General features: G+C 35.9%; 1 protein-coding gene across 1 annotated transcript in view; it reads right to left on the minus strand.

Annotated features, from left to right (window-relative positions):
• ADAM32 (ADAM metallopeptidase domain 32) overlaps positions 1-22989 on the minus strand; it is a 184217-nt gene that overhangs the window by 142598 nt on the left and 18630 nt on the right. The window contains exons 2-5 of the mRNA XM_007469793.1: positions 12021-12082; positions 8459-8534; positions 6504-6580; positions 5015-5192 (exon numbers count right to left, since the gene is read on the minus strand). Coding sequence (XP_007469855.1) covers positions 5015-5192; positions 6504-6580; positions 8459-8534; positions 12021-12082 — 393 coding nt within the window. The remainder of the gene's footprint in view (positions 1-5014; positions 5193-6503; positions 6581-8458; positions 8535-12020; positions 12083-22989) is intronic.

Raw genomic sequence — 22989 nt, forward strand, 5'->3', positions numbered from 1 at the left:
CCCCTACATCGGCAGGCGGACTCTCAACCACTGCGCAACCAGGGAAGCCCACGCCAAGACAAATACTAATCAAACTACCAAAAATTAAATACAAAGAAAAAATATTAAAAGCAGCAAGGGAAAAACAACAAATAACATACAAGGGAATCCCCATAAGGTTAACAGCTGATCTTTCAGCAGAAACGCTGCAAGGCACAAGAGAGTGGCAGGACATATTTAAAATGATGAAAGGGAAAAACCTACAATCAAGATTACTCTACCCAGCAAGGATCTCATTCAGATTCGAGGGAAAAATTAAAACCTTTACAGACAAGCAAAAGCTAAGAGAATTCAGCACCACCAAACCAGCTTTACAACAAATGCTAAAGGAACTTCTCTAGGCAGGAAACACAAGAGAAGGAAAAGACCTTCAATATCAAACCCAAAACAATTAAGAAAATGGTAATAGAAACATATATATCGATAACTACCTTAAATGTAAATGGATTAAATGCTCCAACCAAAAGACATAGATTGGCTGAACGGATACAAAAACAAGACCCGTACATATGCTCTCTACAAGAGACCCACTTCAGACCTAGGGACACACAGAGACAGAAAGTGAGGGGATGGAAAAAGATATTCCATGCAAATGGAAATCAAAAGGAAGCTGGAGTAGCAATTCTCATACCACACAAAATCGACTTTAAAATAAAGACTATTAGAAGAGACAAAGAAGGACACTACATAATGATCAAGGGATCAATCCAAGAAGAAGATATAACAACTGTCAATATTTATGCACCCAGCATAGGAGCACCTCAATACATAAGGCAAATGCTAACAGCCATAAAAGGGGAAATTGACAGTAACACAATCATCGTAGGGGACTTTAACACTCCACTTTCACCAATCGACAGATCGTCCAAAATGAAAATAAATAAGGAAACACAAGCTTTAAATGATACATTAAACAAGATGGACTTAATTGATCTTTCTAGGACATTCTACCCAAAAACAACAGAATACACTTTCTTCTCAAGTGCTCATGGAACATTTTCCACGACAGATCATATCTTGGGTCACAAATCAAGCTTTGGGAAATTTAAGGAAATTGAAATCATATCAACTATCTTTTCCAACCACAACGCTATGAGACTAGATATCAATTACAGGGAAAAATCTGTAAAAAATACAAACAGATGGATGCTAAACAATACACTACTAAATGACCAAGAGATCACTGAAGAAATCAAAGAGGAAATCAAAAAATACCTAGAACCAAATGACAATGAAGACACGATGACCTAAAACCTATGGAATGCAGCAAAAGCAGTTCTAAGACAGAAGTTTATAGCAATACAATCTTACCTCAAGAAACAAGAAACATCTCAAATAAACAACTTAACCTTACATCTAAATCAATTAGAGAAAGAAGAACAAAAAAACCCCAAAGTTAGCAGAAAGAAAGAAATCATAAAGATCAGATCAGAAGCAAATGAAAAAGAAATGATGAAAACGATAGCAAAGGTCAATAAAACTAAAAGCTGGTTCTTTGAGAAGATAAAAAAAATTGATAAACCATTCGCCAGACTCATCAAGAAAAAAAGGGAAAGACTCAAATCAATAGAACTAGAAATGAAAAAGGAGAAGTAAAAACTGACACTGCAGAAATATGAAGGATCATGAAGATTACTACAAGCAACTATATGCCAATAAAATGGACAACTTGGAAAAAATGGACAAATATTTAAAAACCACAACCTTCCGAGACTGAACCAGGAAGAAATAGAAAATATAAACAGACCAATCATAAGCACTGAAATTGCGACTGTGATTAAAAATCTTCCAAAAAACAAAAGCCCAGGACTCGATAGCTTCACAGGCGAATTCTATCAAACATTTAGAGGAGAGCTAACACCTATCCTTCTCAAACTCTTGCAAAATATAGCAGAGGGAGGAACACTCCCCAACTCATTCTACAAGGCCACCATCACCCTGATACCAAAATGAGATAAAGATGTCACAAAGAAAGAAAACTACAGGCCAATATCACTGAGGAACATAGATGCAAAAATCCTCAACAAAATACTCGCAAACAGAATCCAACAGAACATTAAAAGGATCGTACACCATGATCAAGTGGGGTTTATCCCAGGAATGCAAGGATACTTCAATATACACAAATCAATCAATGTGATACACCATATTAACAAAGTGAAGGAGTCAAACCATATAATCATCTCAATAGATGCAGAAAAAGCTTTCGACAAAATTCAACACCCATTTATGATAAAAACCCTCCAGAAAGTAGGCATACAGGGAACTTACCTCAACATAGTAAAGGCCATATATGACAAACCCACATCCAACATCGTTCTCAATGGTGAAAAACTGAAACCATTTCCTCTAAGATCAGGAACAAGACAAGGTTGCCCACTCTCACCACCATTATTCAACATAGTTTTGGAAGTTTTAGCCACAGCAATCAGAGAAGAAAATGAAATAAAAGGAATCCAAGTTGGAAAAGAAGTAAAGCTGTCACTGTTTGCAGATGACATGATACTATATGTAGAGAATCCTAAAGATGCTACCAGAAAACTACTAGAGCTGATCAATGAATTTGGTAATGTAGCAGGATACAAATTTAATGCACAGAATTCTCTTGCATTCCTATACACTGGTGATGAAAAATGTGAAAGAGAAATTAAGGAAACATTACCATTTAGCATTGCAACAAAAATAATAAAATATGTAAGAATAAACCTACCTAAGGAGACAAAAGACCAGTATGCAGAAAACTATAAAAGACTGTTGAAAGAAATTAAAGATGATACCAACAGATGGAGAGATATACCATGTTCTTGGATTGGAAGAATCAACACTGTGAAAATGACTATACTATCCAAAGTAATCTACAGATTCAATGCAATCCCTATCAAACTACCAATGGCATTTTTCACAGAACTAGAACTAAAAACATCACAATTTGTATGGAAACACAAAAGACCCCGAATAGCCAAAGCAGTCTTGAGAAAGAAAAATGAAGCTGGAGGAATCATGCTCCCTGACTTCAGACTATACTACAAAGCTATAGTAATCAAGATAGTATGGTACTGGAACAAAAACAGAAATACAGATCAATGAAACAGGATAGAAAGCCCAGAGATAAACCGACCCACATATGGTCACCTTATTTTTGATAAAGGAGGCAAGAATATATAATGGAGAAAAGACAGCCCCTTCAATAAGTGGTGCTGGGAAAAATGGACAGCTCCAGGTAAAAGAATGACATTAGAACACTCCGTAACACCATACACAAAAATAAACTCAAAATTGATTAAAGACCTAAATGTAAGGCCAGACACCATAATACTCTTAGAGAAAAACATAGGCAGAACACTCTATGACATAAACCACAGCAAGATCCTTTTTGACCCACCTCCTAGAGGAATGGAAATAAAAACAAAAATAAACCAATGGGACCTAATGAAACTTAAAAGCTTTTGCACAGCAAAGGAAACCATAAACAAGATGAAAAGACAACCCTCAGCATGGGAGAAAATATTTGCAAATGAAGCAACTGACAAAGGATTAATTTCCAAAATTTACCAGCTGCTCATGCAGCTCAATATCAAAAAAACAAACAACCCGGGGCTTCCCTGGTGGCGCAGTGGTTGAGATTCCGCCTGCCGATGCAGGGGACACCGGTTCGAGCCCTGGCCTGAGAAGATCCCACATGCCGCGGAGCAACTAGGCCCGTGAGCCACAACTACTGAGCCTGCGCGTCTGGAGCCTGTGCTCCACAACAAGAGAGGCCGTGACAGTGAGAGGCCCGCGCACCGCGATGAAGAGTGGACCCCACTTGCCACAACTAGAGAAAGCCCTCGCACAGAAACGAAGACCCAACACAGCTAAAAATAAATAAATAAATATTTTAAAAAATGACTTGATAAAAACAAACAAACAAACAAACAACCCAATCCAAAGATGGGCAGAAGACCTAAACAGACATTTCTCCAAAGAAGATATACAGATTGTCAACAAACACATGAAAGGATGCTCAACATCACTAATCATTAGAGAAACGCATATCAAAACTACAATGAGGTATATCACCTAACACCAGTCAGAATGGCCATCATCAAAAAGTCTACAAACAATAAATGCTGGAGAGGGTGTAGAGAAAAGGGAACCCTCTTGCACTGTTGGTGGGAGTGTAAATTGATACAGCCACTATGGATAACAGTATGGAGGTTCCTTAAAAAACTAAAAATAGAACTACCATACAACCCAGCAATCCCACTACTGGGCATATACCCTGAGAAAACAATAATTCAAAAAGACTCATGTACCACAATGTTCACTGCAGCTCTACTGACAATAGCCAGGACATGGAGGCAACCTAAATGTCCATCAACAGATGACTGGATAAAGAAGATGTGGCACATATATACAATGGAATACTAGCCATAAAAAGAAACGAATTTGAGTTATTTGTAGTGAGGTGGATGGACTCAGAGTCTGTCATACAGAGTGAAGTAAGTCAGAAAGAGAAAAACAAAAACCGTATGCTAACACATATATATGGAATCTAAAGGAAAAAAAAAGGTTCTGAAGAACCTAAGGGCAGGACAGGAATAAAGATGCAGACGTAGAGAATGGACTTGAGTACATGGGGAGGGGAAAGGGTAAGCTGGGACAAAGTGAGAGAGTGGCATGGACATATATACACTGCCAAATGTAAAACAGATAGCTAGTGGGAAGCAGCCACATAGCACAGGGAGATCAGCTCGGTGCTTTGTGACCAACTAGAGGGGTGGGATATGGAGTGAGGGAGGGAGACGCAAGAGGGAGGAGATATATATGGGGATATATGTGTATGTATAGCTGATTCACTTTGTTATAAAGCAGAAACTAACACACCATTGTAAAGCAATTATACTCCAATAAAGATGTGAAAAAATAAATTAAATTAATAAGTAAATAAAAGCAATAGCTGCCTTGAAAGGGTAATAAAGCATACATAACTCACTTTTTCACTTATGAAAATATTATAGTCCATTGGGTTTTGTTCTGTGTCTTGGTTATTTTCAGTAAGAACTGCAAATTCATTGTTTTCATTTCCTAATTTATAAAGAAGATGCTGAAATCCAACTGCAGATTCCAGAGGCTCAATTCCATAAGAAAGATTTTCAAACTGCAATATTCCTCTGTAAAATTAGGGATAAAAATTTAAGTGCTTTTAATTAATTCTATATCATAAAACTGACAGAATTCTTAAAAAATGAGGAGGAGGAGGAGGAGGAGGACGAGAAGGAGGGGGAGGAGGAGACTGCGAAGAAAGATGCAGAATGTTTTTGAGCTCAGTATTTTGACCCAAACTCTTTATGTTCTGGAGATGACTCTGAAGAGATAAAAAAAAGGTCTTCCCCAATCCAAAAAAGTAACTTTCCATTTAATTTACTTTATAGTTATAAACGCAGCACAAATTATGTAATCAGTTGCTAGCAAGTACACAGCATTACTGTGATCAAGTCATTCTCCTGTCCCCCAAGTCAGTAATTTAATGAAAGCAATAGCAAATAGAAATCTGTATAAATTTCTTTTTGTTTTGCGCTGCAATGATTACATTGCTTTCATAAAAAAAAGGATATATAATCAGTAATTTTATTCATAAAAATAAAATTCAGCAATAATTAGAAGAAGGCATTTATGAATTTTGTTTATGTACCTAGTCTGAATAAGAAATTAAAAGCTAAATTTTAAAGAGTAAACAACTTTTATAAGTATTCTTCCTTGAATACGGGTAACAGTTCAAGTGACTACTCTCTAAAAACCAAATTTCAGAATTCCATGTAAAAAGCACTGAGTAAAATTCGTTTGTGGAAACAAGGCTCCTACACTACAAAATGAAGGTGAAGAATATCTTGACAGAACGGAAAACTCTCCAAGCACTAAAGAGGAAACCCTACAGTTCTTAGAGAGATTAATATAGTGATATTACTAGAAAAATGAGTACCATAATAATACTTATTTGTTTATATAGAAGTGCTTCCTCTCTCTGAAGATGATTTCCCTTTGTGAAAGAACATGCTTTGTTCATTTATTTTTACACCTCCAAACACTAGGCCAGTAGCTGGTACATGGTAGGTATCAAAAATACTCTATTTGCTGAAAAAATAAGCTACCCGAAACTTAGCTCTTCCAACTTGCTATAGTCAAACAAGGTCAACTGTCATTTCTGTACTAAAGAAGAAACAAGATACAGAGCAAAGACACCAGGAAATCTAAACCTTCAAGAAGTTAGACATGTCTCTGGTCAGTGGGGAAAGTAAGGAGAAATCAGAGAAGAAACATATTCAGAGGAAGAGATTATTATTATTATTATTATCATTATTCACTGAATAATCTCCACATGGGAATCCTCTACCAGCTCCACACTTAGTATAAACTAACAAATTCTCTGCAGACAAATATCATAACCATGGTGTCTGCATATTAACGACAAAAAAATACATAACCTCAGTCCAGAGCACGTGCTAAGTGTGACAACAGAATTCAGATATCCTTCAATATATCCTTGGTAGTAGCATTGAGTCTAGGGGGGAAAATATAAAGTGGTTACCTAGGAGTTGACAAAACTTTCTAATGATTTCTTAACTTATTATACTTAATAGAACTTTCTGAATATTTTTCACAGGCTATAAACAGTTTATATCAGTATGAATAAAGTGACATTCAGAAAAAAGTCTCCCCATATTTGCCACTTTCACTATATTAACTACTCTTTTCAGATCAATACTTGGGATTAATATTTTACATCCTGCTTCCAAAGTTTTATCCCATATTTTAGGGAAAATTATTTTCCAATATATAAATTTAGGTCATCAATTAAAAGACAAAGATTGTGAGTATGGATTTCCTTTAAATTCTGATATTCTGCTAAAAAGAAACATCTAAAATTTAAGGGCACAAAAAGATTGAAGAGCTAGAAAAAGACAGACCACACCAACACAAACCAAAAGGATGATTTTGAAGCAATACTAATACAGGAAATGTAGACTTTAAGGCAAGAAGCATTACTAGAGATAAAGAGGGACATTTCATAATGATACATGAGTTTCAATTCACCAGGAAGATATAAATATTCCAAGTTTGTATTTATTTAATAACATAGCTTCAAATTATAAAAAGCCCAAACTGAAAGAATAAAAATAAATGCATAATCATACTAAAAGATTTTTAAGCACATACATTTCTGTCAGTAACTGATAAATCTAGCAATCAGAATCTATAGAAGAGTTGAACAGAATGTTAACCTAATATAAGTAAAACCCTACTTAAAAACTATATATAGGGCTTCCCTGGTGGCGCAGTGGTTGAGAGTCCGCCTGCCGATGCAGGGGACGCGGGTTCGTGCCCCGGTCCGGGAAGATCCCACATGCGGCAGAGCGGCTAGGCCCGTGAGCCATGGCCGCTAAGCCTGCGCGTCCGGAGCCTGTGCTCCGCAATGGGAGAGGCCACAACAGTGAGAGGCCTGCGTACGCAAAAAAAAATAATAATAATAATAATAATAATAAATAAAATAGGGGTTAGTCAAGGACTAACAGGATGGTTTTGAGCAAAGACCTGAAGGAAATGAGGGAGAAAAACACTGTATCTTGGGAAAGAGCAAACATCTGGATCAGAAGAAATAGAAAGTGAAAATTTCTTGAAAGGAGGACATGTCTGGTATATTTGAAGAACAGCAAGGAAACCAAGGAACAGAATAAGCAAGGTAGAGAGTAACTGGAAATAAGGTCATAGAAGTAAAGAGAACCAGACTGTGTAAAGCCTGTAGGATACTAAAACGACTTTGGTTTTTACTTTGTGAATGATAAATCATCCCATGGAGGCTTCTGAACAGAGAAGTGATATGATCTGACCAGGTTTTAATAGGATTGATCTGGTTGTCATGTTGGGATCTAACTGAGGAGGTGAGCAAGGTGTGGAAGCAGGGAGATTATTCTGGAAGTTATAGCAATAATCCAAACTAGATATGATGTTTACAGTGGTATCAGCAGATAGAGACAGAGGAAGAGGGTGGATTCTTAGTACATAATTTGAAAGGTAGAGTCAATATGATTCATTGATGGATGAGACAGGCACTAAAAAAGAAGGAAAGGATTTCAATCTATGATTTCAGATTCAGTAAGATTTGTACTTGTTTTTTATTATTATTTAATGTATATTCATTTATTCAACAAAATATAAACTAATTAATTTAACTGTGCCTACGTTCTAGGCAAAGTAGAAGGTAAGTCAATCTAGTTTGTCTTTAATTTACCAAGACTTCAAGAAAGCCTAATAATGGGTGAAATGAGGCATAAGTGGATCACTTAAATACATGCCCTGTGAATAGAGTCTTCTGTATTAGGAAAGTATGCAATGTAAAAAGGGTTTTAAAATTTTTTGAAATACGAAATTTAAATCTTACCTGAATATTTGAAGAATGAGAATTCACAGATCCTTGATTATACAAATAAACCATGAAATTATCTGCTAAAAAAAATCTGAATATAAAAAAAGAGTGAGATAATTTTAAGTTATTCTTTTTGAAACATGTAAAGCAGTAGTCAGCAAACTTAAATCCCTCAAGCCAAATCTGACCTACCTTCTGCGTTTGTGAATAAAATTTTATTTGAACACAGCCATACCCATCCACTTATATATGGTTTATGGCAGTTTCACACTACAACAGCAGAGTTGAGTCATTTTGACAAAGATATTATCATTCTCAGAGCCTAAAATATTTACTATCTGGGCCTTTAAAGAAAAAGTTTGCCAATCCCTGACAAAGGTAGTATCTTCTTTTGACCTGTATGTAATCTTTATTCAAAGCAATAAGCATTTACTCAAAATAATTTTCCTATCTTATATACTCCTTTAAAAAATAAGAAGAGACTACAAGACAAGAGAAAAGCATTTTAAAATTTACAAAGATACAAAATGGGTGTAGGATTATGAGAGTTTTCTATTCTTTCATTCATTTCTTTTAAATTTTTATTCATTTATTTATTTATTTTTGGCTGCGTTGGGTCTTCGTTGCTACGCGTGGGCTTTCTCTAGTTGCAGCGAGCGGGGGCTACTCTTCGTTGCAGCACGTGGGCTTCTCATTGTGGTGGCTTCTCTTGTTGCGGAGCACAGGCTCTAAGTGTGTGGGCTTCAGTTGTTGTGGCATGCGGGCTCAGTAGTTGTGGCTTGCGGGCTCTAGAGTGCAGGCTCAGTAGTTGTGGCTCGCGGGCTTAGTTGCTCCGCAGCATGTGGGGTCTTCCCGGACCAGGGCTCAAACCCATGTCCCCTGCACTGGCAAGCGGTTTCTTAACCACTGTGTCACCAGGGAATTCCCTATTCTTTCATTCTCTCTCAATTTTACTATTAAATATATATTACTATAATGAAGTGGAAGAGTATTCTGTAAAAGTCATACTAACCAGAACATAAGTGTTGAAACTACAAGTCTAAGTTCAACCTTCTCTGGTATCATTCCCTGTCCTTATTATGCTATTTTATTTATGCTTTCTCACCTGGTGCTCACTCCTCAATCCAATGTAATATAACTAGACCACGCAGTCTAGCTTCTGCTGGGAATCCTCCATTAAAACAGTTGCCATAGAGATTACTAATGACCCGCTTGCTGTTAAATCCAAAAAGCAGTTTGAGTCACGTAAAACTACTCTAACACACTTGACCACACTCCCCTTCTTTAAAACATTTACTCTTCAACTTCAATCATACCATTTACCTCTAGTTTCCCTCATATCTTTTTGTCTACTTTTGTAAGTCCCTTCATCTGGATCCTTACTTCTTCACTTAAATGCTTCCATGGCCTTCAATTCTGGTTGTTTTTCCTTCTCATCATTAATATTCACCCCCACCTCTGTATCTTATTCATTTCTGGTACCTCATTTATACCTATATACAAAAGATGGCTCTGAAACCCACACCTCTCTCGCATGACCTGAACTAAATATAACTGGTTATTTGGGGTCCTCTGTGGTTTCATACAAATTTTAGGACTATTTGTTCTACTTCTGTGAAAAATGCATGAGTATTTTGATAGGGATTGGACTGAATCTGTAGATTGCCTTGGTTAGTGGTATGGACATTTTAACAATATTAATTCTTCCAGTGCATAAGCATGGTATATCTTTCCATTTATTGATGTTCTCTTCAATTTCTTTATCAATGTCTTACAGCTTTCAGAGTACAGGTCTGTATATTAATTTGTATCCTGCAGCTTTACTGAATTCATTTATTAGTTCTAATAGCTTTTTGGTGGAGTCTGTAGGGTTTTCTATGTTATCCTACCATCTGTAAATAGTGACCATTTTAGTTCTCCCCTTCCAATGTGGATGCATATTATTTCTTGTTAATTGCTATGGTTAGGACTTCCAATACTGTGTTGAATAAAAGTGGTGAGAGGGGGCATCCTTGTCTTATTCCTGGCCTTAGAGGAAAAGCTTTCAGCTTTTCATCATTGAGTATGATGTTAGCTGTGGGTTTGTCATAAATGGCCTTTAATATACAAGTGAAGGGGATTAAGAGGTATGAACTACCAGTTATAAAATAAGTAAGTCATAGGGATGCAATGTACAACGCAGGGAATACAGTCAATATAATGTAATTATATGGTTTGTAATGTATAAAAATATAGAATCACTATATTGTACACCTGAAAATAATATGATATTGTAAGACAACTATACTTCAATCAATCAATCAATCAAACTGCCACTGGACATTTCTCCTGGATATCCCCTGATGCAGACGTGCTCTCCTTCTCCTTCACTGCCCCACCAAATCTGTGCTACCACTATGTCCAATCTGTTATCTAATCTTTTTTTCTGCCGCCTCAGTTACGTCTTAAAAAAAAAAAAGAAATCCTACATGGTCATAATGATACTTCTCATTATTTCCCATATAAGTTTCTTGCAATAGCTTCCTATGACTTCCTATAGTCATGGTGCCCTAATTATTATACAGGTAATTTCCAAAAACAGAGTATATACATGCTCTATCCATCTCCCAAGCTCCAGTCCCTCTATTTCTTACTACTGCTTATAGTTTCAATAAGATACTCAAATATAATGTGACTTCTCTCTTTCCGTCTTATGCACTTGAAAAGTTCTTTGAGATGTCATTTACTATTCTTCCCTTCTGTCTAAAGGAGCAGGTAGGTTAACACTCTTTTACTCAATGCCATTCTTCGGCATCTAACAACACAATGAATCACTTGTTTATACTTCTCTCTTTAAGAAACTTCCTCTCAGCCAAAATACTTTGTTTTCTCTTCCTTAAAAAGCGTTCATATTCTTCTTTTTTTCTCTGCTGAACATTTCGGAAAAAGTCGTTTTCACTTAATACTTTCAGTTTCTCACAATTCGCCTCCGCTTAATACCACGTAGTCTAGTTCTACAGCCAATATTTAACTGAAATCTACTTCTTGAAAGTTACAAATTGCTTCCAAGCCAGCCTTTCTCTACTGGGTTTCCAAGAGAGAATTAAACCCTACAGAAAGTTATTTAAAATATGTTCACAATTCTCTTAGGCATGGTATATAGCTGGTACTATTTTCCATAAATTATTCACCAGTTTCCAGAACACTGTATGATCTAATTTCTATATTAAATCCCTTATTTCATTTTCCTGGTGGTGAGCCTGCCTCCCTGTTCAAACCCTAACTGATACAGTTACAGACTTACTTCTTTCTTATCACATACCTGCCCTGATTATACAGGTCCTGCTGGTTCTGCCAACTTAAGATCATACAGATTAATCTTCAGGAGACAAGTCCCTATTTTTCCTGTTTGTAACCCCCCTATTCACAAAAGACTATGAGGCATTAAGACCAAAAAATTAATTCACAGGAGAGTATCTGTTCATCTGAGACAACTAAAATTTTTAATAACAAGTACATTATTTTTAACACTCTATTTTTATTATAAGTAAATTCACATAAATAAAATTAAATCTAAAAGTAAAGAATAAAAAATTACCTTTGCCTAAGGTGCACGGTATACAGTTTCTCATCTATTGGAATAATATAGGATACCTGTCCCTAGAGAATCCAGAACAACTGAGAGTGAAGACAAATGTAATAGAAGAAGTGAAACAACAATTTTACATCAACTAATCCCTCCATATAATGCTTAAAATGTCTCAGACTATGTGTGATTTAAAATCTGCAATAATATATCAAAAATGATAATATTTATTTATTATATTATCCATTCTTACTATATCCACAAAAACAAGCCCAGTCTAAGGAGTTGTATAGCACTAGAAATCTATATGTGACTGAATTTTAAACTCTTCTAAAAGAAGAGGTGATGTGCCATGCTGTAATGCCTACTCAGGTAGCATCATGGGGATAATAAGGTACTCTACACATCAGTGAAGCTTAACTTAATCCATTAGGCACAAATATTACTTATTTTAACCATTTTCCTGAAATGTACATCCTGCTTCCTACATTTTTCAACAGAAGACCCTTGAACAAAATTTGGCATAGTTGTTTTACTCCAGACCAATTATTCTCAGGTTAAAACATGGATGGCAATGAGTTGCAATATCAGTTGGTCAGTGAACCTAAGTGATGAGATTTTATCTTGCAAAAGAGAACATGTGAAAACCCAGAGTTAGAACATCATTAAAAAGAAAACTTAGTTAAAGCATATAAAAACCAAAAAGACACAAATACCACAACACAAAAAAAGATAAGCCTTTCCAGATCTGTGAGACAATACAAATGAAAAAATAATAAGGCAAGTTGTTAAAAGGTCTAGTAAATGATCAAAAATGAAACAGGAAGGTTAACATCACTGGTGTTATGAAGTCAAGTGGATACCATGTACCTGCTGCTATGATGTGATGAGAAGAGCACTTTACCTCTACGGTAATCTTCCTAAAACTCATAACCTCAGTCTAAATCATGATAAAACATCAGAGAAATCCAAACTGAGAGACGTTCTACAAAATATCTGACCGATAATCTTTAAAAATGACAAGGTCATGAAACACAAAAACAGCAAAGGAGACTGGGGAGACATAACAACTAACAGCAATGTAGTATCCTGAATTAGATCCTGGAACAGGAAAAGAACATTAGTGGAAAAACTGGTGAAATCCAAATAACTCCTACAGTTTGTTAATAGTAAGGTATCAATGTTAATTTTTTAGTTTTGATAAATGTAATGTACCAACATGGTTATATGAGATGTTAACTTTAGGGAAAACTGAGTGAACATATATGGGAGTTCAAGGTAGCATCTTCACAAATTCTTCATAAATCTAAAATCATTCCAAAAATTTTAAAGGTTTTCTTAGGTAAAACCAGAAATAAATTGAAGAAAGAAGCAAAACACGTATATGTCAGATATAAGGCAGAAATACCAAACATAGGATACTGATACTGAAGCAGCAACATGTCCTAGCTGTAAAATTTACATGAGTGAAAAAAAATTCCCCTTAGAGATATGAATGTAATAACTGAACAGAGATGCTGGAGAATTTTTATCTCTTTCTAAAGTGGACCTGATGCGCAAGTCCCCCAAAGTAGTTCTGGGATGAATATTTTTCTCAAAATGAAAACATAATAATTATTAAGATATTAGTATACCAGATATACTCCCTCTAACTATACTGCGAGAGGTAGCATGACACGTATTCTCTCTGCAGACTATGTACAGAAAATTAGCTAGATCTTTAAAGAATGTAGAGGGGTTGATCAATGGAGGCCATAAGAGAATTTATTGAATAATACCAGCAAATATGTGTTTTAATTTTTAATAACAGACTTTCAGTGATAAGAAATTCGATCCCTTCTGGAACTTTTATTTGTAAAGTGTTACAATAATTTCAACACTTTCAGAAAACACTTTTCCTGCTCACTCACTCATATGGTTCCAAAATCACTCCTCTTCAATGGAACAGGATAGAAAGTCCAGAGATAAACCCACACACCTGTAGTCACCTAATCTATGACAAAGTGGACAATGGAGAAAAGACAGTCTCTTCAATAAGTGGTGTTGGGAAAACTGGACAGCTACATGTAAAAGAATGCAATTAGGACATTCTCTAACACCATACACAAAAATAAAATCAAAATGGATTAAAAACCTAAATGTAAGACCGGACACTATAAAACTCTTAGAGGAAAATAGAGGCAGAACACTCTTTGACATAAATCACAGCAATATCTTTTTGATCGACCTCCTAGACTAATGAAAATAAAAACAAAAAAACCTAAATGGGACCTAATTAAACTTAAAAGCTTTTGCACAGCAAAGGAAACCATAAATGAAACAAAAAGACAACCCACAGAATGGGAGAAAATATTTGCAAACAAAGCAACCGACAAGGGATTAATTGCCAAAATATACGAACAGCTCATGCAGCTTTATATCAAAACAACAAACGACTCAATCAAAAAATGGGTGGAAGATCTAAATAGACCTTTCTCCAAAGAATACATACAGATGGCAAAGAGGCACATGAAAAGATGCTCAACAACACTAATTATTAGAGAAATGCAAATCAAAACTACAACGAGGTATCACTTCACACCAGTCAGAATGGCCATCATCAAAAAATCTACAAACAATAAATGCTGGAGAGGGTGTGGAGAAAAGGGAACCCTCCTACACTGTTGGTGGGAATGAAAATTGGTACAGCCACTATGGAGAACAGTATGGAGGTTCCTTAAAAAACTAAAAATAGAGCTACCATATGACACAGCAATCCCAGTCCTGGGCATACATCCAGAGAAAACAATAATTCAAAAAGATACATGCACCCCAATGTTCGTTGCAGCCCTATTTACAATATCCAGGACATGGAAGCAACCTAAATAACCATCAATGGATGAATGGATAAAGATGTGGTACATATATACAATGGAATATTACTCAGCCATAAAAAAGAACGAAATAATGCCATTTGCAGTGACATGGATGGACCTAGAGATTGTCATACTGAGTGAAGTAAATCAGACAAATATTTGAAAGACAAATATCATATGATATTGCTTATATGTGGAATCTAAAAAAATGGTACAAATGCACTTATTTACAGAACAGAGAGTCACAAATATAGAAGACAAACTTATGGTTACCAAGGAGGAAGGGGGGGATAAATTGGGAGTTTGGGATTGACATATACAAACTACTACATATAAAATAGATAACTAATAAGAACCTACTGTATAGCACAGGGAATTGTAATGACCTATATGGGAAAAGAATCTAAAAGAAGAGAGGATATATGTATAACTGATTCACTTTGCTGTACAGCAGAAAATAACACATTTTAAATCAACTATACTCCAAAAAAAATTAATTTTCAAAAAATAATCATAGGATTCCAGGAAAAAAAATATCATTCATCTTCACAAAACATATTTTAGTAAAGGTCTGGAAACCCTATAGACCTTTAAGCATTGGGGGGTCTCAGAAGAAGTAGATTTATCTGAATTTACAGTGACCTACATTGAGAATTTATCTTTCTGTTTAATAAAAACTATGGACTAGTCAGTCGGTGTCAGGTTTCCTAGAAGCAGGGTCTGAAATGAGGATACTTTTGTCAGTGCTTTATTTAGGGAGCGGTCTCTGGAGGAACCTGCAAGGAAGAGAAGCAAAATAGGGAGGAAGATAAAGCTAAAGAAAAGATGATTTCAGGGCTTCCCTGGTGGCGCAGTGGTTGAGAGTCCGCCTGCTGATGCAGGGGACACGGATGCATGCCCCAGTCTGGGAGGATCCCGCATGCCACGGAGTGGCTGGGCCCGTGAGCCATGGCTGCTGGGCCTGTGCATCCAGAGCCTGTGCTCCGCAATGGGAGAGGCCACAACAGTGAGAGGCCCGTCTACAACAACAACAAAAAAAAAAAAAAAAAAAAAAAAAAAGAAAAGATGATTTCAGGTAAATTCTAGCCTTAGCCTGATACTTCAGGGAAACTCTAGAGTAAAAACTGTGCCTCAGAGTCTTTCCCACCTGAGACAGTGGAGCTGGGCTTTTAGACCCATCTAACAATTAGGCATTGGCTGAAGGGTTACCCTGGGGGATGGGGTCAAGTAACTCCCAGGCAGCTCAATAACTGAAAGGCAATTCTCTGGAGAAGCTTACTAACTCTTGCAGTAGTATCTCAAGACCAGGGAACCAACAACCCAAACTGAAATTATAAAAGGATTATGGCCAGGGACTGGGGGGTTGAAAATTATAGCTGAGAAGTTCCCAAACCTGAAAAAGAAACAGAAATTCAGATGCAGGAAGCACAGAGGACCCCAAACAAGATGAACCCAAAAAGACTACATCAAGACATATATGATAATTAAAATGGCAAAAGGTTAAGATAAAAGGAGAATTTGAAAGGCAGCAAGAGAAAGATAATTGGGAGATTGGGATTGATATATATATACTAATATGTATAAAACATAACTAATTTTTAAAAAAGAGAGAGAAAGGTAGAGTCATACACAAGGGAACTCCCATAAGGCTATCAGCTGATTATTCTGTGGAAACCTTGTGGGCCAAAAGGGTGTGACATGATATATTCAAAGTCCTGAAAAGGAAAACCTGCAAATTAGGATACTCTACAGAGCAAAATTATCATTTAGAATTGGAGGAGAGATAAAGAACTTCTTAGACAAGCAAAAATTAAAAGACTTCATCAATATTAAACATAACATAAGAGAAATGTTAAAGAGTCTTCTCTAAGTGAAAAAGAAAGGCTGTAATAAGAAGTAAGAGGGCTTCCCTGGTGGAGCAGTGGTTGACAGTCCGCCTGCCGATGCAAGGGACATGGGCTCGTGCCCTGGTCCGGGAAGATCCCACATGCCGCGGAGCAACTAGGCCCGTGAGCCATGGCTGCTGAGCCTGCACGTCCAGAGCCTGTGCTCCGCAACAGGAGAGGCCACAACAGTGAGAGGCCCGCGTACCACAAAAAAAAAAAAAAAAAAGAATCTACAGGAAAGGAAAAATCCAACTAGTAAAGGCAAATATACAGTAAAGGCTGAGGATCAACAACTTAAATAAGCTGGCATGAAGACTGAAAGACAAAAAACTGTAAAGTCAAACATAACTACAATAATCAGTAATGGGATAAACATGAAGATATAAAATATGACAACAATAATAAAAAATGTGGGGGAGGGAGTAAAAAAATGTAGCTCTTTAAGAATGTGTTTGAACTTAAAGGACTACCTGTTTAAAAACAAGTAGATAGAGTTATAGGTCAACATATATGAACCCCATGGTCACAACAAATCAAAAACCTACAACAGATACACAAAAACTACAGCAAAAGGAACACAAACATAACACTAAAGAAAATCATCAAACCACAAGGGAAGAAACAAAAAAAAGAAGAAATACAGAGAACAACTACAAAAAGAACCAGAAAACAAGTAACAAAAGGGCAATAAGTACATATCTATCAATAATTACTGTAAATGTCAATGGATTAAATGGTCCAATCAAAAGACATAAGGTGGCTAACTATATTAAAAAAAAACAAGACCCATCTATATGCTGCTTACAAGAGAATTGCTTCAGAGCTAAAGACACACACAGACTGAAAGTGAAGGGATGGAAATAGATATTTCATGCACATAGTGACAACAAGAAAGTGGGGGGTAGCAATTCTCATATCAGACAAAATAGACCTTAAAACAAAGTCTAAAACAAAAGACAAAGAAGGGCATTATATAATGATAAAGGGATCAATACAAGAAGAGGATATTACACTGATTAACATATATGCACCCAATACCTGTATTGGGTGCATATGTTTTTATATAAATTTTATATATTTTATTATTTTATATTTATATAAATATGCAAAGCAAACATTAACAGACATAAAGGGAGAAATTAACAATAATATAATAATAGTAGGGGACTTTAACACCTCACTTACATCAATGAACAGATCATCCAGACAGAAATAATAAGGGAACAGTGGCCTTAAATGGCATAATAACCAGTTGGACTTATAGATATCTACAGGAAATTCTATCCAAAATCATCAGAATACACATTCTTTTCAAGCACAGATGGAACGTTCTCCAGGACAGATCACAAACTGGGCCACAAAACAAATTTCAACAATTTAAGGATAAAAATTATATCAAGCATATTTTCTGACCCCAACGTTATGAAATTAGAAATCAATTACAGGAAGAAAAATGAGAAAAGCACAAACACATGGAGACTAAACAATATGCTACTAAAAAACCAATGGGTCAATGGAGAAATCAAAGAGAAATCAGAAAATACCTCAATAAAAATGAAAATAAAAACATAACTTTCCAAAATCTATGGGATGTGGCAAAAGCAGTTCTAAAAAGGAAGTTTACAGAAATACAGGCCGACCTCAAAAAATATGGAAAACATCAAACAAACAACCTAACCTACCACCTAAAGGAATCAGAAAAAGAAGGACAAAGACCAAAGTTAGCAGAAGGAATGAAATAATAAATATCATAGAGAGAATAAATAGAGATCAAAAAAAAAGAAAGGATCAAGGAACCAAGAGCTGGTGTTTGTAAAGATAAAAAATTGATGAACTTTTAGCCAGCCTCATCAAGAAAACAAGAGAAGACCCAAATAAACAAAGTCAGGCATGAAAGAGGTGAAATAACAATCAATATCACAGAGATACAAAAAATCATAAGAGAGAGGGAATACTATAGTTATATGCCAACAAACTCAACAATCTAGAAGAAATGGACAAATTTCTAGAAACATACAAGCTTCCGAGACTGAGTCAGGAAGAAACAGACAATGTGAACAGACAGATCACTATTGGTGAAATTGGATTTGTAATTTTAAAGAACTTCCAGCAAGCAGAAATCTAGGATCCGATGGCTTCACAGGGGAATTCTACCAAACATACAGAGAAGAGTTAATACCTAACCTTCTCAAACTATTCCAAAAAATTGAAAAGGATGGAACACTCACAAATTAATTCTACAAGACTATCATCACCCTGATACCAAAACCAGACACCACCAAAAAGAAAATTACACCCCAATACTGCTGATGAATATAGATGCAAAAATCCTCAACAAAATATAAACAAACCAAACACAATATACAGAAAGGATCAAACACCATGATCAAGTAAGGTTTAGTCCAGGAATGCAAGATGGTTCAATATTTGAAAATCAATCAATCTGATACACCACATTAACAAAAGGAAGCATAAAAATCATATATTCACCTCAATTAATGCATAAAATTCATCTGACAAAATTCAACATCTATTCATGATAAAAACTCTCAGCAAAGTTGATATAGAGAGAACATATCTCAACATAATAAAGGCCATTTATAACAAATGCACATCTTACATCTACTCAATGGTGAAAAGCAGAAAGCCTTTCCTCTAAAATCAGGAACCAGACAAGAATGCCCACTCTCACCACTCCTATTCAACATAGTATTGGAAGTTCTAGCCACAACAGTCAGACAAGACAAAGAAATAAAAGGCATCCAAATTGGAAGGGAGGAAGTAAAACTGTCACTATTTGCAGAAGATATGATAGTATATAAAGAAACCTTTAAGTCTCCACCAAAAAACTATTAGAACTAATAAATGAATTCAGTAAAGTTGCAAGACACAAAATTAACATACAGAAATCTGTTGCTTTTCTACACACTAATAATAAACTATCATAAAGAGAAAGCAAGAAAACAATTGTGTTTAAAATTGCATCAAAAAGAATAAAATACCTAAGAATAAACATAACCAAGGAGGTGAAAATGCTCTGAAAATTATAAAAGGTTGTTGAAGGAAACTGAAGACGATATGAAGAAATGGAAAGTTATCCTGTGTTCTTGGGTTAGAAGAATTAATATTGTTAAAATGTCCATACTACTAAAAGTAATCCAGAGATTTAATGTAATCCTTATCAAAATACCCATGACATTTTTCACAGAACTAGAACAAATAATTCTAAAATTTATATGGAACCACAAAAGACACCAAATAGCCAAAGCAATCTTGAGAAAGAAGAACAGAGCTGGAAGTATCATGCTCCCTGACTTCAGCTGTACTGCAAACCTACATTAATCAAAACAGCATGGTAGGGCTTCCCTGGTGGCGCAGTGGTTGAGAGTCTGCCTGCCGATGCAGGGGACGTGGGTCCGTGCCCCAGTCCTGGAAGATCCCACATGCCATGAAGCGGCTGGGCCCATGAGCCATAGCCGCTGAGCCTGCGCGTCCGGAGCCTGTGCTCCGCATTGGGAGAGGCCACAACAGTGAGAGGCCCGTATACCGAAAAAAAAAAGAAAAACAGCACGGTACTGGCACAAAAACAGACACATAGATCAATGCATGAGAGCAGCCCAGAAATAAACCCATGAACTTATAGTTAATTACAACAAAGGTGGCAAGAAACAATGGAGAAAAGACAGTCTCTTCAATAAGTGGTGTTGGGAAAACTGGACAGCTACATGTAAAAGAATGAAATTAGAATATTTCCTTACACCATATAGAAAAGTAAACTCAAAATGGATTAAAGACCTCAATGTAAGACCAGAAACCATAAAACTTTTAGAAGAGAACATAGGCAGAACACTCTTTGACGTAAATTATAGCAATATTTTTCAAATCTGTCTCCTAAGGCAAAAGAAACAAAAGCAAAAATAAACAAATGGACCCTAATTAAACTTAAAAGCTTTTGCACAACAATGGAAACCATCAACAAAATGGAAAAACAACTAGTAAACAGGAGAAAATATTTGCAAATGATACAAGCGAAAAGGGATTAATATCCAACATATATAAACAGCTCATACAACCCAATAGCAAAAGAAACCCAAAACACCCAATCAAAAAACGGGCAGGGGCTTCCCTGGTGGCGCAGTGGTTGGGAGTCCGCCTGCCGATGCAGGGGACGCAGGTTCATGCCCCAGTCCAGGAGGTTCCCACATGCCGTGAAGCGGCTGGGCCTGTGAGCCATGGCCGCTGGGCCTGCACGTCCGGAGCCCGTGCTCTGCGGCGGGAGGGGCCACAGCGGTGAGAGGCCCGCGTACCGCAAAAAAAACCCCAAAACAAACAAACAAACAAACAAAAAAGGGCAGAAGACCTGAACAGACATTTTCCAAAAATGGCCTACAAATGGCCAACAGGCACATGAAAAAATGTTCAACATCACTAATCATCAGAAAAAGGCAACTCAAAACCACAATGAGATATCATTGTTATACACTCAATGTTATAGACATTCATTTGTTTTCTTTTTTATATTACACATATAAGTGATAACACAGAGAATTTGTCTTTACCTTACTTATTTCTCTAAGCATAATACCCTCTAAGTCCATCTGCTTTGTTGCAAATGTCAGAACTTCATTCTTTTTTATGGTTGAGTAATATTCCATTGTATGTATATGTATGTGTGTGTGTATATATCTTTATCCCTTCATCTGTTGATGGACACTTAGGTTGCTTCCATATCTTGGCTATTGTAAATAATGCTGCTAAGAACATTGGGGTGCATGTAACTTTTTGAATTAGTGTTTTCAGGGGTTTTTGGGGGTATGTATACAGAAGTGGAATTGCTTAATTATTTGGTAGTTCTGTTTTCAGTTTTTCTGAGGAATCTCCAACTGTATTCCATGGTGATTATACCATGTATACAAACAGAAACAGACTCACAGATACAGAGAACAAATTAGTGGTTACCAGTGGGGAGAAGGAAGTGGGGAGGGGCAGGATAAGGGTATGGAATTAAAAAGTACAAATTACTATGTTATAAAATAAGTAAGCAACAAGGTTATATTGTACAACACAGGGATATGTGACCATTATTTTGTAATAACTTTAAATGGAGTATAATCTATAAAAATATTGAATCACTAAGTTGTACACCTGAAACTAATATATTATAAATCAACTATACTGCAATTTAAAACTCAGTCAATCAATCAATCAGGGGATGTAAGGTACACATCGGGAATATAGTCAATAATACTGTAACAAACAAAATTGAGATATCACCTCACTCTTGTCAGAAAGGCTATCATCAAAAAGTCTACAAATAACAAATGTTGGCAAGGATATGGAGAAAAGGGAATACTTGTATACTGTTGGTGGGAATGTAACTTTGTGCAGACGCTGTGGAACACAGTTGGAGGTTCCTCAAAAAAACTAAAAATAGAACTACTATATGATCCAGCAATTCCACTTCAGGTATCTATCTGGAAAAAAACACTAATTTGAAAGGATACCTGCACCCCAATGTTCATAGCAGCACCATTTACAATAGCCAAGACGTGGAAGCAACCCAAGTGCCCACCAACTGATGACTGGATTAAGAAGATGTAGTATATATATATATATATATATATATATATATACAATGGAATATAACTCAGCCATAAAAAAGAATGAAATTCTGCCATTTGCAGCCATAAGGATGGACCTAGAGAATATTATGCTTATGAAATAAGTCATAGAAAGACAAATACTTATGATATCACTTATATGAGGAATCTAAAATATACAAATGAATGTATATGCAAAACAGAAATAGACTCACAGATATAGAAAACAAACTTGTGGTTACCTAGGGGAGAGGGAAACAGGTAGGGACAAATTAGGGATATGGGATTAACAGATACAAACCTAGGAGAAAGAGAAACAGGTAGGGACAAATTAGGGATATGGGATTAACAGATACAAACTCCTATATGTAAAATAGATAAGCAACAGGATATACTGTATAGCATAGGAAACTATAGCCATTATCTTATAATAACCTATAATGGAGGACAGTCTGTAAAAATACTGAATCACTATGCTGTACATCTGAAACTAATACAATATTGTAAAACAACTATACTTCAGTAAATAAATACATACATATATACCAGGATGAATAAATTTTAAAAAATAATTATAATTGTATACCAACTTTGTAGGGTGACAGATGGTAACTGGACTTATTGTGGTAATCTGAAAATA

Source organism: Lipotes vexillifer, unplaced genomic scaffold (genome assembly GCF_000442215.2).
Source record: "Lipotes vexillifer unplaced genomic scaffold, Lipotes_vexillifer_v1.1 scaffold1383, whole genome shotgun sequence".
Lineage (NCBI taxonomy): Eukaryota > Metazoa > Chordata > Mammalia > Artiodactyla > Lipotidae > Lipotes > Lipotes vexillifer.